General features: G+C 51.6%; 1 protein-coding gene across 2 annotated transcripts; it reads left to right on the top strand.

The window, feature by feature from the left end:
* Positions 1 to 1,848: 1,848 nt before the first annotated feature.
* Positions 1,849 to 13,970, top strand: CD2 (CD2 molecule). Of its 2 annotated transcripts, none has more exons than XM_039242776.1 (5): positions 1,849 to 1,963; positions 2,080 to 2,382; positions 6,245 to 6,481; positions 10,209 to 10,331; positions 13,201 to 13,970. In XM_039242776.1, the coding sequence occupies exons 1-5, from the start codon at positions 1,903 to 1,905 to the stop codon at positions 13,497 to 13,499; spliced, it is 1,023 nt and encodes a 340-aa protein (XP_039098707.1). In that variant the 5' UTR covers positions 1,849 to 1,902; the 3' UTR covers positions 13,500 to 13,970. The 2 variants fall into 2 exon arrangements, with proteins under 2 accessions (XP_039098707.1, XP_039098710.1); XM_039242779.1 differs by having other exon boundaries at positions 10,214 to 10,331; positions 13,201 to 13,419.
* Positions 13,971 to 15,413: the final 1,443 nt, after the last annotated feature.

The raw sequence follows: 15,413 nt of genomic DNA, 5'->3' as shown, positions 1-15,413 counted from the left end.
CAAAAGTGCACATTTCTAATCAGCCTCCTCGAAATGAAGTCTTGAAGGAGGGGCACTTTTAAATGTGTAGCAGCCTTCTGGACTTTTTGTCCCATGCATGCACTAATTATAATATATAATATGATATGATGTAGTATAATTCTCACTTTTAGGTCTACTTTCTTTTTTAAAACCTTTTTTTTAATGTGCATTTTTGAGAGAGAGTGAGCGAGAGAGGGGCAGAAAGAGAGGAAGACACAGAATCACACAGGGCTCAAACTCACAAACTGAGATCATGACCTGGGCCAAAGTCAGCCACTTAACCGACTGAGCCACATAGGCACCCCTAAATGTGACATTTTTCTGTGGTCAATTGTGTCCATTTTTTTCTTTATTACTTTTGGATCATATAGCATATACAGGTAGGCTTTCCATACTCAAAGATATGAAAATATATTTCTGTGTATGCTTTTTAGCACCATGACTGGTTTTTTTAACATTTAAGAATTTAACACAACTATAGTTTATTTTATTTTTTAAATGTTTGTTTATTTATTTTTGAGAGTGAGAGAAACAGAATGTGATCAGGGGAGGGGCACAAAAAGAGGGAAACACAGAATCTGAAGCAGGCTCCAGGCTCTGAGCTGTCAGCACAGAGCCAGACGTGGGGCTCAAATCCATGAACCATGAGATCATGACCTGAGCTGAAGTCGGCGCTTAACCGACTGAGCCAACCAGGTGCCCCAACTATAGTTTATTTTTGCGGATGATATGAGCAAGGAATCTGTCACACAGTCACTAAGTTAAATGTTCTATGTAGGTTTCCTTTTACCCAGGGATTGAGATCCATTGCTTTGACTTAATGTCATTTCCTGAGCAACTGAGATAATATTCATATTTGTGCCTAAATTTTTTAAAAAAGCAAGCATAATTAAAAATTTTTTACTCACTCTAGCCTAAAGAAGCACAAAACTGGACACTTACTTTGGAAATCCGTCATCGGATGTTTTTTGTTTTTCCTTTTTTGCTTTTCTTTTTTTCTGTGGTTGGCTCTCTCGGTGCTTTTTTCTCCTGTGCGCATTCATCAATGCATCGTTTCTCTCCCTGACTCGCAAATGTCTTTCCTCTTCCTGAATCCTCGCTCACTTTTCCTTTCCTCTTCTTTAACCATCTGTCGTGTTAACCAGCATCAATGCTCTGCATGATTCGTTCTGGTTGTTCGATTGTATTCCGTGGACTCCACGCATTTTTGTTTGCTTGGGAACAAGTTTTTATTTACCTAACGCAATTTCAATAGAGTTGTAACATGTCTGCTAAACATAAGCTCTGGGGATTTCAAGCCTTTACAGCTGAGGCTCAGCATATATTTCTTTCTAATCACAAAGAATTTTAAATATAAAAAACGCCTTTTGAGAAAGAGAAAAAATCCATTGTCATCTTTCACACGCATACGTTTTCCAATACTTTTAATCATGGGATGCATGTTTGTATGATGCTGGTCACTTAGGAACATTTACTATATTTCTATGCGGTCTTGTTAGAGGCCAGGTAGCAGAATGGACAGAAAGCTTCTATTTGAAGCCTTGTCAACCAAAGGGGGATCCCGAGTTCGCCTCCCAGTTCCTCTTCTCTTTGAGGGGGGCTAGTAAAACCCACCCAAGGCTTTTGTGAGGATTAAAATGTGGGTAAGAAGAATGGCACCCCTAAGAGACACACCTGCTTTGGTAAAGGAGCACATCCGCAGGGTTGGGGGGTGCGTGCGTGTGTGTGTGTGTGTGTGTGTGTGTGTGTGTGTTATTGCTGCTGTAAAAGAAGCAAACAAAAGAGCCACGTGGTTTGGCTCTCAGAGGGTAGGTTCCGCTGGTCTCACTTCAGTTCCTTTTGCAGGAAGATCTCAGAATCACAAGGAAACTAACCCCAAACATGAGCCTCGCATGTAACATCGTAGCCAGCTGCCTTCTGCTTTTCATCCTTTCCACCCAAGGTAAGGGGGTGGGGGGGTCTCCACCAGAGCCCCTGGGGTGCGTAAGAGTCAAAGAGGTCACAGCCCAACTTCCTCTGGTGTTGAGTCTCAAGGTCTCACTGTCTTGCTTTTTATAGGTGCGGCTCCTGAAAATGATCTCTTCTGGGGTACCCTGGGTCAGGACATCAACATGGACATTCCTGGTTTTGAAACGAATGATAGTATAGAAGATATAACATGGGAAAAAGACAAAAAGAGGGTGGCCCGGTTCCAAACTAGGAACAAGCCTAAGAATCAAGATGACAAATATATTGTATCGGTGAACGGAACTCTGAAAATTAAACAGCTGAGGATGGAGGATGAAGGTGCCTACAAAGTCCTTATGTATAATAAGAATGGAAAGAATGAGTTGGAAAGAACATTTCAACTGAAGATTCAAGGTAAGTCTATGTTCCCTAAATCCTTCCATCTCCATTTGGGTGCTATTGAGTAAGCTGGGGAATAGCATTTATGGAACGGCCCTGGCCTGACCTTGGCCTTGGGAGAACCCTAAAGAAAATCTAATGCATCTCTCCCACCTCAACGAGGGCTCCAATCCCGTGGAAGAGATGAAGTGTACACTTGTGGAAGTACACGGCTGATAGATCCTTGACTCCTCTATCTGCCTAAAACGCTCAGGTCAGAGGTCATGGGGTTGCAGAGCTGAGCGTAGAACCCAGATGAAGGTGGTATCAGTCCGGAGGAGGGGAACTGACGGGCAGAAGGGAATGGTCATTCCAAGCGGCTCATGAAGGAGCAAGCTGGGTGTGGGGCAGGCTGAGTGGAGAGCAATCAGTCTTCCATCCAGAGAGACATGGCAAGCCAGGAGGCCCTGAGGCAGTAGTTCTCTGGCAAGAAAGGGCTGCATGTAATGAATTTAGAGATGAACAGCCCTTGTTTCATCAGGGCGCGATCAGAAGTGGAAGTTAACTTTTGCTGCTCTCTGTAGAAGATACTCCAGGTGTAGCTGTCTGTGTGTGGTGCTCTGGGAGGGCAGGTGTGCAGACTGAAGATGGGACAGGGAGCTGCTGCTATAATCCAAGTGAGGTTGGTGATCTGAAACTCAGACTGCCTGTTAGAGTCGACTGAGATCCAGGCAAAGTACTGATGCCTAGGTCCCAGCCCAGACCAATCAAACCCGAATTCCCCGGCATGGGGCCCAGGCCTCAGCGGTGTTCGAGCACCCCAGCCAACTCATGGGCACCCAAAGCATGACCACTGGCCTCGATGAAGGGTGCCCGTAAAATGAGGAAGCCAGGGACCCGGGGGGAAAAGATGGTCAAGATGACTTGGGTACAGTAGAGAAGGAAGAGAAAGTGAAATTGAATGACACTAAAGTTGAAAGTCCAGGTGGACACTTGGCTGGTGGAGGAGGGTGAGCAATAAGAGGAAGAGAAGCTTGGAGAGAAGGACAGGAACTCTAGCAGCAACAGGAGCCAGAGTTTCAGGGTGCAAATAAGTCACTATTTCTGTGCTTCGCACAGAAAATGTCACCAGAGGCGGGGGCCCTTCCCCCTCCCCGGGAGCCTGTTCCCAGCCCCCACTCTAGCAATCCGAGATGCTCCCGCTCCCTGCAAATGACAACTTTCCACACCCTCGGTCTGCAACCCTGAACGGAGAGGCTATTCCAGAAATGGGGTGGGGCTAAGAATGGAGCCAGGAGGGGCCTCTGCTTCTGGGCTCTGGGGACACAGCTCCTGTGACTCTTGTCCATAGGGGCCCAAGTGTCCTCTCCTGAACACGAGCCTTACACTTGGGTCTCATCCAGTAATGCCGTGATAATGGCTTCCCAGCTCGGTGCCAGCCCCCCTGCTCCGTGATCTTACTTAAGGTTTCCAACACCGCAGAGAGCATCCCCTTGTCACCCAGAGGGACAGAAGCAACTGGCCCAAATCTCACAGTTGGACAGGAGCAGGTTCAGGGTGCGTGTCCAGGATGGACATTTCCTCACCCCCCAAGCAGCTTTATTGACTTAGAATTCACATACTAGAAATTTATCCTTTTAAAGAGTACATTTCAATGGCTTTTGGTATATTCACAGAGGTAGGCCACCAGCCCACAAGTGATTGCAGAACATCTGCGTTACCCACAAATAAACCACACTTTCCTTGGCCGAAAGATAGAGATCTTTCCATGACGGGACAGGCGCCTGCTGAGTGTATGTATGTGTGTCAACGTCACATGGCATCTTAATTCAGTTTGTGGCCTGTTCCCCATTACTTGACACATGGCCTTGGGCAGATTCTCTGTCTGCTCTGAGCCTGATGGGTATTGTAATAACTCCATGGGGTATTCAATGAGATAACAGAGCAAAGGTGCCCAGCAGCACCTGGGACCCAATACCCATTTGCTCGGTGCTAATGCCCTACCCCGCCCCTGTTTCTTCATGCTTCTGTAGTTTCGGTTTCCTTAATGAGGATGCTGCTACCCTTGGCTGAAGAGCATTGGAAGCTTTCTTAAAAGAGAGCTTAGGGGAGAATGAATAAATCCTAGCAACCTTGATCTAGGGAGTTCTCATGTACGTGATGTGCCCCCACTTGATCCAGCCATGCCTCTTCCAGGAAGCTACCTTACAGAGAGGACATTTACAAAGACATGGCTTCAAGAGCCTGCCCATCACTGTGTGGTTTATATTAGTGAAATACTGGAAAGGGTTGCAAAATCCCTTACATTACAAACTTATTCATTATGTTAAGAATACCTCATTTAAAAAGATGGAGGAGATAAATATCTCTCGATGTTCATAAAGGAAAGAACTTCATAACAGTTCATCGGTAAGGGGGAAGAAGGCAGACTACAAAATCATATGATCCAGTTTTAGTTTTTAAAACATTATGTACATCTGTGTTATGTATAGAAAACATCTGATAAAGATATACATTAAAACACTAACAACTATTGACTCTGGGTCGGAGAATTACATGGGATTTTTTAAGCTTGAAACATGTTGCTGTATCTGATCAATTTTTACAATGATTGGATGTTACTGTTAGAAATAGAAAAAAAGAGATTCTTTCCATTTTGAGAAGGCAAGTAAACACGTTGACCTGACCCCTAGACCCTGCACTGCCCCTTCCTTGTAGACCCTCCATCCTGTTCATTCTGGATCCCAAAGAATTTTGTTAATTTCTGTTCATTTCTGCATGCCTATCTACTAGAGCAGAAATGACATCTGATGGGAAAATGCCCAGAGAAGATTCGTTGCCTGGGAGGCAGGGAGGGAGGGAGTCATTGAAAACGAAGCACTCAGGCTGCATAATTAATGGGGAGACACTGCGCAAGAAAGGTGGTAAGTCTGGGAAGAGAGAGTAAGGGTGAGAACAAGAAGAGAAGAAAAAGGCGGAGGTCAGACAGCTGAGAAGTAGTGGGGTTAGCATTTGGACCAGCCTTGTGTGAAGCCAAGGGCTTTTTCTTTCACGACACACCCTTGGAATATTCTTGTGTCAGAAAAAGAGAGGCAAGGAGTTGATGATTATGAATGTAACAGCGATCACCAATAATGTCAGTGCCTAACGATTTGTCCAGGGCTCGGTCACACGTTGTCTGCGTTATCACAAGTGAGGCGTGTTTTTCTTATCCATCTCTTACAGATGAGGTCCAGTGAGGCACAGTGAGGGGCCAAGTCGCTTTCCGTGGTGGTGGTGGTGGAGGGGCTGGTGCCCACTCACACCAGAACTTGAGTCACATACCCTGCCCTCTCCTCCCAGGATCTGGTGGATGGAATAGTGTAGGGTTTGTGTGTGACCAAGGTCTCAGGCCACAGGGTAGGGTTCCAGGCTGCTTTGAAGCATTGCCCCCCTCAAGTTTTGGGGATCAGGGCATGGTAACTCTCTTTCCCATGCTCCTGAACTTGGGCTTAGAAGAGTGAGCTCCTCCCGTTATCTGCCATTTATTAGTGGGTGCCCTTAGATCACCATTTAACCTCTCAGGGCTTTGGGCATGTCCATTGTAAACGGCAAGAAAAATCAGTCTCTTCTCTTCTTTAGGATTAAATGATATCACGTATGTGAAAACACTTTAAGGTATAAAATAGCACACGAACATTTGACATGATACAGTTTTTGGCTCATATAATGTATCTATGAACTTCATAAAAATTGTTCTGAGTGTGCTGTATTTAAAAAAATGATTTTCAAAACTAGCTAGTGGTCTGGGGAATTGTTCCCTGGCCCCGGACGGACTCCATTCCCCCCTCTATAAATAACCATGTCAATTAAAATCAGAAAAGTGACTACTAGGAGTCGGATCTTTTTTTTTTTCCAGAGAAGATCTCAAAACCTAAGATCACCTGGAATTGTACTGCCAAAATGCTGTTCTGTGAGGTAGTGAATGGAACTGACATTGAACTGAAACTGTATCTCAATGAGAGCAAAGTCAGAACGGCTCCTTCGAAGAACATCTCCCACCCGTTGAAAAACAGGTGGAAGAAGACATCAGTCAAGTGCACGGCAAAGAACAAAGTCAGCGAGGAAAGCACTGTGGAGACCAGCAGTTGCTCAGGTGTGTGGCAAGCACTGGTCAGACATGCCAAGCTCATTTGGCAAAACCCAGCCTGCCAAGTTCAGGGCAGAGACTCGCCCCGGGGCATGGGGGACTGGACTGGGAGGCCGCCCTTTGAAAACACACCTCTTCCTCCTGGAAACCTTCAGGGGAAGCCTTGGAGGAGAGAGGGGCATGGTGTTCTGTGGTTACCCATCTTGGGCAGCCTTCCGCGGGGCACAACTTCCCCTCCGGCAATGGAAAAGATCCTCTTCTCGGAGAAAGGATTGCCCCATGGAAGCCATAGAAGGAGAGGTTGTGGTTTATCTCATGCCAGCCCCCATTTCCCAGAGAGGTAAACTGACTTGCCCCAGGTCCCTCGGCTAGTCAGCGACCAGGATTGTGACTCCCAGGGAAATGATGGAGAAGGGAGCAAAAAAGATTTCTTTCTAGAAAAGAGATGGGCAGTACCTCCTACCAAGAGCAAAGGTAGAAAGGGAGGAGAAGTCAGGGGGGCACTGGGAGAGGGCATGCTCAGGGCAGGGCCAGGAAGGACAGTGGACACAGTGAGGCGAGGCTCCTCCCACCGCAGAGCTGACGGCCCCGCTCGGTGCCAGCACCAGGAAGTCCTGAAACCTGAATTTCAACCCTTCCCCCGAGTCCCCGCAGGACACGGTCCCCGGAAGTAATTCTTGAGAGGCAGCCTGCGGTTCTGGGCGCTCTGGGAACCAGGCCGCGGCTTCTAGTTCGGGCCTGTCCAAATTTAGCAGGATGATCCTCCCCCCTCTCTGGGCTTCCGTCTCCGGGTCCACAGAGACGAGGAGCGCCATGGCTCCGAGAGTCTCTTCTTCCGGTGCCCTGTGCTCACTTTTCCCCGCGCTGCCTGGCTAACCCCTCTGAAGGGTCCCTGAGTTCCTCCAGGGACCAGGGCTGCTCAGCCACCTCAGAAGCAGCCCTGAGCTGGAGCGACGTCAGAAGTGAGGCGTTTTGATACACGCTTTCAATTCGTTATCTGTCGCTGCAAAACAGATTGCTTGGTTAGTGGCTTCCAGCAACAGCTCCTGTGTCCCAGTGTCTGTCGTGAGTCCTGAGTCTGGGAGTGCCTTTGCTGGGGGTTCTGGCTCAGTCTTCGTGAGGGCTGCAGGCAAGACACCGGCAGGGACCACAGTCGTGTCGGTCAGGCCCAGGCTCTGTGTGGGGAGGGTGCACTTCCGGGTTCACGTGGACCTTTGGGCCGCCTCACAAGATGGCTGCCCTCCACCGGCTAAGAGAGAGCAAGTGCTCAGGACCAAAGCCACAGGCTCTTTGTCACTTCATCTCAGGAGAAATACCCCATCACTTTTGCTGCGTTCTGTTCTCTGGGAGCAACTCAGTAAGCCTGGCCCACGCGCTCAGGACGGGCGCTCAGAGATGGGGATACCAGGGGGGACTGTGGGGGGCATCTTAGAGTCTGCCCACCACACGCTTAGGCCAGCATCACTTCACCCTCACGTTGGTCCCCAGCCATGGCTCCGCACCCCTGCCATCATGAAGGCTCCCTTGACTTCGCAGCCTCTTTTCCCCCTTCAGGGAGCCCTTAATTAGAGTTGCCAGACTTGGCAAATAGGGAAGACAGCATAAGTATCTTCTAAGTATCTTCGTGGGATATACTTATGCTAACAGTTATCCATGGTTCATCCAAAATGCAAATGAACCTGGGTTTCCCGTGTTTTATCAGGCAACCCCGTGTTTCATGTTTATTCTCACCAGATCCCAGCGGGATAGAAAGGCATGTGCATCGGGGACAGAGCGAGTCGGGAAGGGCCTCGGGAGAAGCCAAGGCTCGAAGGTTGAACATTTGTGTCCCTTCCTCTGTGGGGCAGAGCAGACGTCAGTCCGGAGAAGGGATGTTCATGAAAGAGAAGGGAAGGATACCCGGGGGGAGGGGTACAGGTGCTCTTGAGGACGCTCAAAGGGATCGCTGTCAAGGGCCAAGCCAGAGAGGGGGAAGGACAAGACTAAGCATTTGGCTCAGCAAAGGTGAGCCTGTCCTTGAAACTGAAACACTGAGGGAGCTGCAGGTTTGGATGCAGAAGACAGACCCCCTCCAGGAGCGTCCAGGGGCGTCTTCTCCAGGAGGGCATCCAGGAAGCAGTGTGCATGGATTCAGAGATGGCGAGGGTGTGGTTTTGAGTGACGGAGCCCCGGCTGCCTCTGAGACAGGCTGGAAGGTTCCCTGTGGAGAGGACCCCAGGTGCCCCGCAGGGCCATGCCTGCATTTCCCTCCCAGTGCCCCCAGACAGGGCTGTGGCCACCCCATGGCCACAGGGCTCAGCCCGAACTCCCTGACCTGTGTCCCCAAGAGAGATTCCAGCAGCCTCTGGCTCCAGCCCGTGGAGTCTAAAGGACCCCGATGCTTTCTTGGCCGCATGGAATGGGAGCTTAGGGTCCTGCCTGCTTTTTGAATGGAAGCACCTTCTTCCGCAGGGTAGGGAGAGGTTGTATTAGTGGCAGGCAAAGAATGGGGCAGAGAGGGAGCTGAGGACAGAGAATTAACAAACTACTGCAGCCGGAAGAGCTGTTCAGTTTGGCTCCCGGGCCCCTGGCTTACTCCCCAGGACCCATCCAGGGTTTTCCATGTGACAGGGTCTTCCTGGTCTGGAAGAGGGTTTCCCTGGGTCGCTGGCTGAGCTCCAGTTTGTTCTCCAGATGCTCCAGCCCCCTGACACCCGGCCCCAGCTGCTGCCTCTCTAACTGCTGCTGACTCACAAAGGGTGGTCAGCCCAGCACCTCTCCCGGCAAATGGCTCCCAGAAACACCAGGGCACAGGGTTCTGCTGAGAACAAGACCTCACCCCTGTGCATTGGTTTACAGTCTACAAAGCACTTTCACATCCATTATCTGATTGACTCCAACAGCCACCCTGTGATGTAAGTTTCATGATCTCCCTTTTATGAAGAATGGAACAGGCCCAGAGAGGTGGAGTCACTCACCAAAGGTCACACAACTCTTGCCTAGGAGAGCCTGGATTCAAACCCATTTCTCAGAACACTGAGCTGTTGGCATCCGCGTTGCATTACAGCAGTGGGAGGTCTGTGAGCTGAAGATCAAGTCCATGGCTGCTGCTAACTTACTTACTGTGTGTGTGAGGTTCTCTCAGGGGCCAGGGAAAATCTGGGAGTGGGCGGCTGGCCAGCAGGCTCGACAGCTGAAAGATTTACCCCTGAGTCTTTGGAAAATTCCTGGTTGAGAGGGTGAGAGGAAAAAAAAATGGTGTAGGAGGCAGCCAGAGGTGAAGGTGGACAAATAGTGCAGAAACATGGACTCACAGGATCTGCTTAAAGGAACCACTCGGAAACAGATGCTGTGTGGCCTCAGGCAATTCATCCTCCCTCTCTGGGCCTGACTGTGAAACTAGAAGGTGATGCTAGATTATCTCTCAACTCCTCCTCAGAGCTAAACTTCTGCGACTTGCTCCTTGATTAGGAGCAGTGGCCCATGTCCTGGCACATGAGGAATGTGGCATTTCGAGGCCAGAGCAGGTGTCCCCCCAGGAGCCATCTGGGGGGGTTGCTGATCCTGAACCCTGCACCCTTTCAGAGGCTGACACAACTGAGAGCCTCTATCAGCTCAGCTTTTCTGTGGTTGAAAATTCCCATCAAGCTGTTTTATCTGCGTCACGTGGTAGTTGGGAGTCCTTGGCCAGGGCGACGAGATGGCTGCTCTGGCCGGGACCCCTCCCCTCCATCCATGTGTGTTCCTCTTGCAGAGAAGCATCTGGACATCTATTTCATTATTGGCATTTGTGGAGGAGGCACCATCTTCGTCATCTTTATGGCTCTACTCATCTTCTACATCAACAAAAGGAAAAAACAGAACCAGAGGAGGAATGGTAAGCTTCCCCCCCCCACCTCCCCACTTCTGTCCCTCTGCAGCACCCCCCGTGACCCCCATGGCAAAATCCCCGTGGCAACAACTCATGCGGAATGACACATTGAGTCTGGAAAGGAAATAATGGAGATGGGGTCGTTTCAGAATGTCAGGGTTATAACCAGCGGTGGCAGTTTGTTCCATTCTGTGGTTAGCTTGATCTTTGAAAAACACATTCTCGGTGGCGACAGCAGGAGAGCTTTGAGAAGCCAAATCCCGGCTGGCCTCCTGGAATCCACCACCGAGGCTGCCTCGGTGAAAGCCTGTGTGGACCGATCTTGAATGAGCCACACATCTCTCCGTGGGTAGAATGGTTAGTGTCAAACGTCGTTTTTCTGTGAACAAACATCTCGTCCTCTCTTGAGAGAGTGTGGCCCAAGATGTGTCGAGGACCAAGGTCCTAGGAACGCAGGTAAACTTTCAGGGCCCCGCAAGGACACGTATGGTCTAAAGCCAGGGTTTTATACCCCCTTTTCCAATTTGTTGTCTGGACGGGATATGCCAGTCCCGGGACGGAGTCTTCCTGAAGTCAGGCCCCTCCAATAGCCCACCGGGAGTGAAAACGCTGGGCTCATAAGTGGGGAGCTGGCTCAAGGAGCACACAGTACAGGCCACCCAAGGCAGTGAGTTCCGAAGACGGTGCATCAGCTGGCCCCGCGGGCTCTGGGGTGCGGGGTGGTGCCCCATGCCACAGGAAGGTCCAGCAAGGTCCGGCCGTGCAGCCAGACGAGCAGACCCTTGGTCTCTGTGCACTCTGCCCTTCGCTGTAGGGTTGGGTCCCCTCACTCTGGGCCTCTCCCTAGAGTGGGCCCGGGACGCCCACGCCGGCCACCTGCAGCCCGACACAAATCAGGACGGGGGCTGAACCTGCCCCAGTAGGGGCAGCCTTGAGCCCCTTTTGGATTTCGCTTGCTTCCTTCAGACGTTTTGCCTTGGGTCTCCTTCAGGCCCCTGCTCCTCAGCCCCACGTCCTGCCACGCTGCTGCCCAACCCTCCCCCCACCCCCGCACCCCCCATGTGGGGCCACATTTCCACCACCATCTTTCCAGCATCCCTGCCCGCCTGGAGCAGAATTGCTGGCTGAGTCCCACAGGCGCCCAGAGGTCCCTCACCTCTGTGCCCTGCTCAGGCGCTTCTCTGCCCAAGCCCCCCTGCATTTCCCCAGCACCTGAAGCTCCAAGATCACGTATTCCTCTGACACAGCCCACGCACACCACCCCACAACAAGGCGATCCCTGCTTTCACCAGGCCACAGTGACCGATATGATCATTAGCTGACATTGACAAGCAGTCGCTTGTCACAGGCAGTTATTTATGTCTGTAACACAAGGCTTCGTACCCACTGTCCTCTCCAAGTTTCTCAGTGACCTTATGAGATAGATAATATCCAAAGGGGTGAGGAAATGTAAGCTCAGTGAGGGTAAGTGATTTCCTCCCAGAGCCCTGCAGCTCTGCCCGCACCTCCCTGGGCTCTCAGCAGAGATGGACATTGTGGTTTGCAGTTCCGGTTCACGTCACTTGACTTGAGGCTTCCTGAGGGCAGGGTTTGTATCTGAGCCATTGCTGCTGCTTAGCAAGGGCACCCGAACTCAGACGACAGGGAGTAGGTGAAGAACAAAGTCACAGGACGGTGGGTGAGTAGACCGGTAAACAAATGTGCAGCCCAAGCTGGCCTTACAGGGAAGCTTCCCCATGGTCCCACTGCTGGGAATTGGGGTCAGGGTCAATGTCCTGTCCACAGCCTCCTGGCATACCCACGGCTACCTCAGGCCACCAAAGGTGGCGAAGAGGATGGGGTTTTCCCCTCCTGTGCCCTTGACCTTTTGTGCTTAGAGCACTCTGGCCCCTCATGTGCCGCAACCACATTGTTAGACTCTGAGTCTTCACATTCAAAGGGGCCTGAGGCCACATTTCCAGCTGTTGGGGAGGCTGTTTGAAGGGCGGCCCCACCTGAAGTTACAGGGAGATGTTCAGAGGGAGCATGCCCACTCCGTACTGACACGCAAGGCCTTTCATGATCCCAGGAGGACACCTTCTTCCTGGCTCCCGTGGGAGGCCTTCAAGGATGGCTTTGGACAGAGAGACTGGGCCCCCTCCCTCATAACCCAGGGAGGCCCGAGGGGCCAGCAGGGCCCCCCAGGCCTCGACAAGTGGAGCCTCCTCACAGATTGCCCGTGTGACTTTAAGGCAGCAAAGGCACAACCATGTTCCTGGAAGCTGTGGCCCTGCCTCCGTGGATGGCAGTCATGCATCATGGAAAATTCTGGAGGAGTGACAGGAGGAGACATTCTTTCCCTTCCGGGCCCAAGGGGATGGGGCTTGCTTGTGAATTTCTGAGAAATTTGTAGACACGAGTTAAGTTTCTAAGGACGAAAAAGCACCTTTGCTCATGTTCCTTACAACAACGCCGGATGAAAGGTAGATCTAAGAGGGAAGCCCACCTGAAGGCAGGCTGTTACTGACGCCCCCTCTGACTACTGAGCCCCTCCTAAGGGCTCTAACCACAGGGGCCCCTCAGGGCATGGTCTCTAGGATAACCCAGAGGCAGGGTGCTGAGGTCTGAGTGCCGTCTCCAAGTCCTCAGGGACGCCCAGGCACAAAGGCCTCCCCCCACCCCCTACTCTCTGCCTCTGGCTCTCACTCTACCCTGCTGGCCGGCACGCCTCCTACAGGATCTGGAAATTTTACAGGGTAGAGGTGGCTTCTGCCTCCTCATCGCACCCCTCTGAACAGCTAGCCTGGCATCTTGCACGTAGGCGGTGCACTCAATAAACATTTACAGCGATCCTATCTTTACCGAGAGACTCCTGTCTGATTTTGTGTCATTGCAGGGGAAGAGCTGGAGATAAGAGCGTGCCGAGTGACCACGAAGGAAAGGGGCCTGAAGTCCTGCCAGGTCCCGGGATCGACTCCTCAAAGTCCAGCCGCGTCCGGGCCCCCTCCACCGCCTAGTCACCGGCCCCAGGCCCCTGGCCACCGGCCACCGCCCCCTGGCCACCGGGCCCAGCACAACCAGCAGAGAAAGGCCCCTCCTCCTCCAGCGACGCAGGTGCATCAGCAGAAAGGCCCGCCCCTCCCCAGGCCTCGAGTGCAGCCCAAAGCTCAGCGTGGGGCCACAGGAAGCTCGTAACCCTGTCTCTGGCCACGGTTGTCCCCGTCCTCACGCTAAGAGAGAGAGAAATCATTCTTTCCCATAAAGGCACCGTGGAGTTTCTCCGCTGTGAGCGTGAGCACCTGCACTTCCATCGAGTGTGTTCTGCGGTCGGATTGTCACCCCCTGGGCGCCTGCCTGGGCCGCGGCCATGTCTGCGTCTCCTAGCTCGCCCACGTGCTCTAACACCTGGAGCCTCTGGGCTCCTCAGAGATTCTTGTCACACCTGCAAGGGCTGGCCGTGCGGGTGCCGGCCTCGGGAGGGGGGGGCCACTGGCCTCCGAGTCCTCGCCTCCCCTTCAGATCATGTGCAGATGTGAGATGTCCTGTGCTCTGGGGCCTGGCTGCAAGCCATCTGCCAGCTCAGAGACACCCTTGGGCTTCTTCTGTCCCTGGTGGATGCTTGCCTGCCATCTGGGAGGCAGAAGTGAAATAAAAGCTTTCATTTGACCTCAGTGTCTGCTCCTTGTAGAAAGAAGGCCAGCATCCGGCTGTTGGATAAGAAAGGGGCTGGGTATGTATGTGACGGCAGGACCCAGCTCGGTCACCCCAACTCACCCGGACCACCTAACTGCCCCCCCACAACAGCCACAATGTGCTCCCCAGGTCTCAGCCACTAGGCTGGCCCGACAGGCCTTCTGTAGGCTTGTCTAAGGGATCGAAACCTCTATGTGCAAACTATAAGAAAGGGCATCAGCAAATGTAATTGTTTGCGTCTTGCTTCCTCGACTGTTCAGACACTGTCATGACGATCTGTAGAATCGTCCCTGAAAAGAAGGGAATCCACGAATACTAGGAGGTGCCATGAGCCTATCAAATACCGCCAAAGGGCAGGCAGAGAGCCACCTCGGTGGAATCAAATCCTGCGTGTCTTAAATGGCCATTAGGGAAAGATCATACCCATCCTCAGCTAGCGGCCACATGCTAACTGCGCTGGGGGAAGTGGGAGGAAAAAAAACCCCAGTTTTCAGTTAAGGTTTAAAACGATAGGCGGGGAGGAGGCACCTGCTTTGAAATGTTGGTGCCATGTTTGTGGTCCCATCCGCCCTCCTTCTCCTGGCTTCTTAGACTTGCTAAACCTTGTCAAGATGGGGCAGGAAGCTCTGAGGTCTAAACCACAAAGTCTATGTATATTCAGGGCTTCCTGTGAGAGCTCACCGAGGGTGGAATCGCTCTTGCCTCTAACCCTCAGTGTCTGTGCATTAACACCCGGACTCCATTATTCGGGATGATGGCAAATGGACTCCCACAGCCTCCTGAAATTCAGACCCGAAATCCAGCCAAGTAGCAGTTATCATGGGGTCTCCCTGGTGGGGAGATGAAGGTCCTGGCTCTGGCTTGTTCTCCTTCCTCATGACAGCCCTGAGTGATCCCATCAGCCCTCCTGCCCACGTGGCTCATTCCCAGTCGCTTCATGAAGCTTCTCTGGCCTTCCCGCCCCAGGCCCACCTTTCTTCTGAAGTCCTGTGACGTTACAGATGGTACAGCGTTCCTGCATTCAACAAACATTTACTGAACGCCTCTGTCCCAGGCTCCGTGCTGGGTGGTAGGAAACCAGGGGCGTATGGTTGCATCTCTGCCCAGACTCAGCTTACAGTCCAGAGAGGGGAGGACAAAGGTAATGCAGCTTGGTAAGTGGAGGTCAGGGGCAAGTACAAGAGCCTAGAGGAAGGACTTCGAATCCACACTGAATGCAGGAACGGGGGTGATATGGAAGGCTTCCTGGAGGAAGTGGCATTTGAATTGAGTCATCATAAATCAATAGCGCTGGTGAAATAAATGTGCAGAATCACCCGTGTACAGGGAACTGCATGAACAAGGTTCACATCAGCTACCTGTTTATACAGCTATGCTTTTCCCTTTTCTTTCTTTTTTTAATTTTTTTAATGTTTA

Source organism: Hyaena hyaena, unplaced genomic scaffold, assembly GCF_003009895.1.
Source record: "Hyaena hyaena isolate Hyena2069 unplaced genomic scaffold, ASM300989v1 scaffold_217, whole genome shotgun sequence".
Lineage (NCBI taxonomy): Eukaryota > Metazoa > Chordata > Mammalia > Carnivora > Hyaenidae > Hyaena > Hyaena hyaena.
This window is presented reverse-complemented; position numbering and strand designations above follow the sequence as displayed.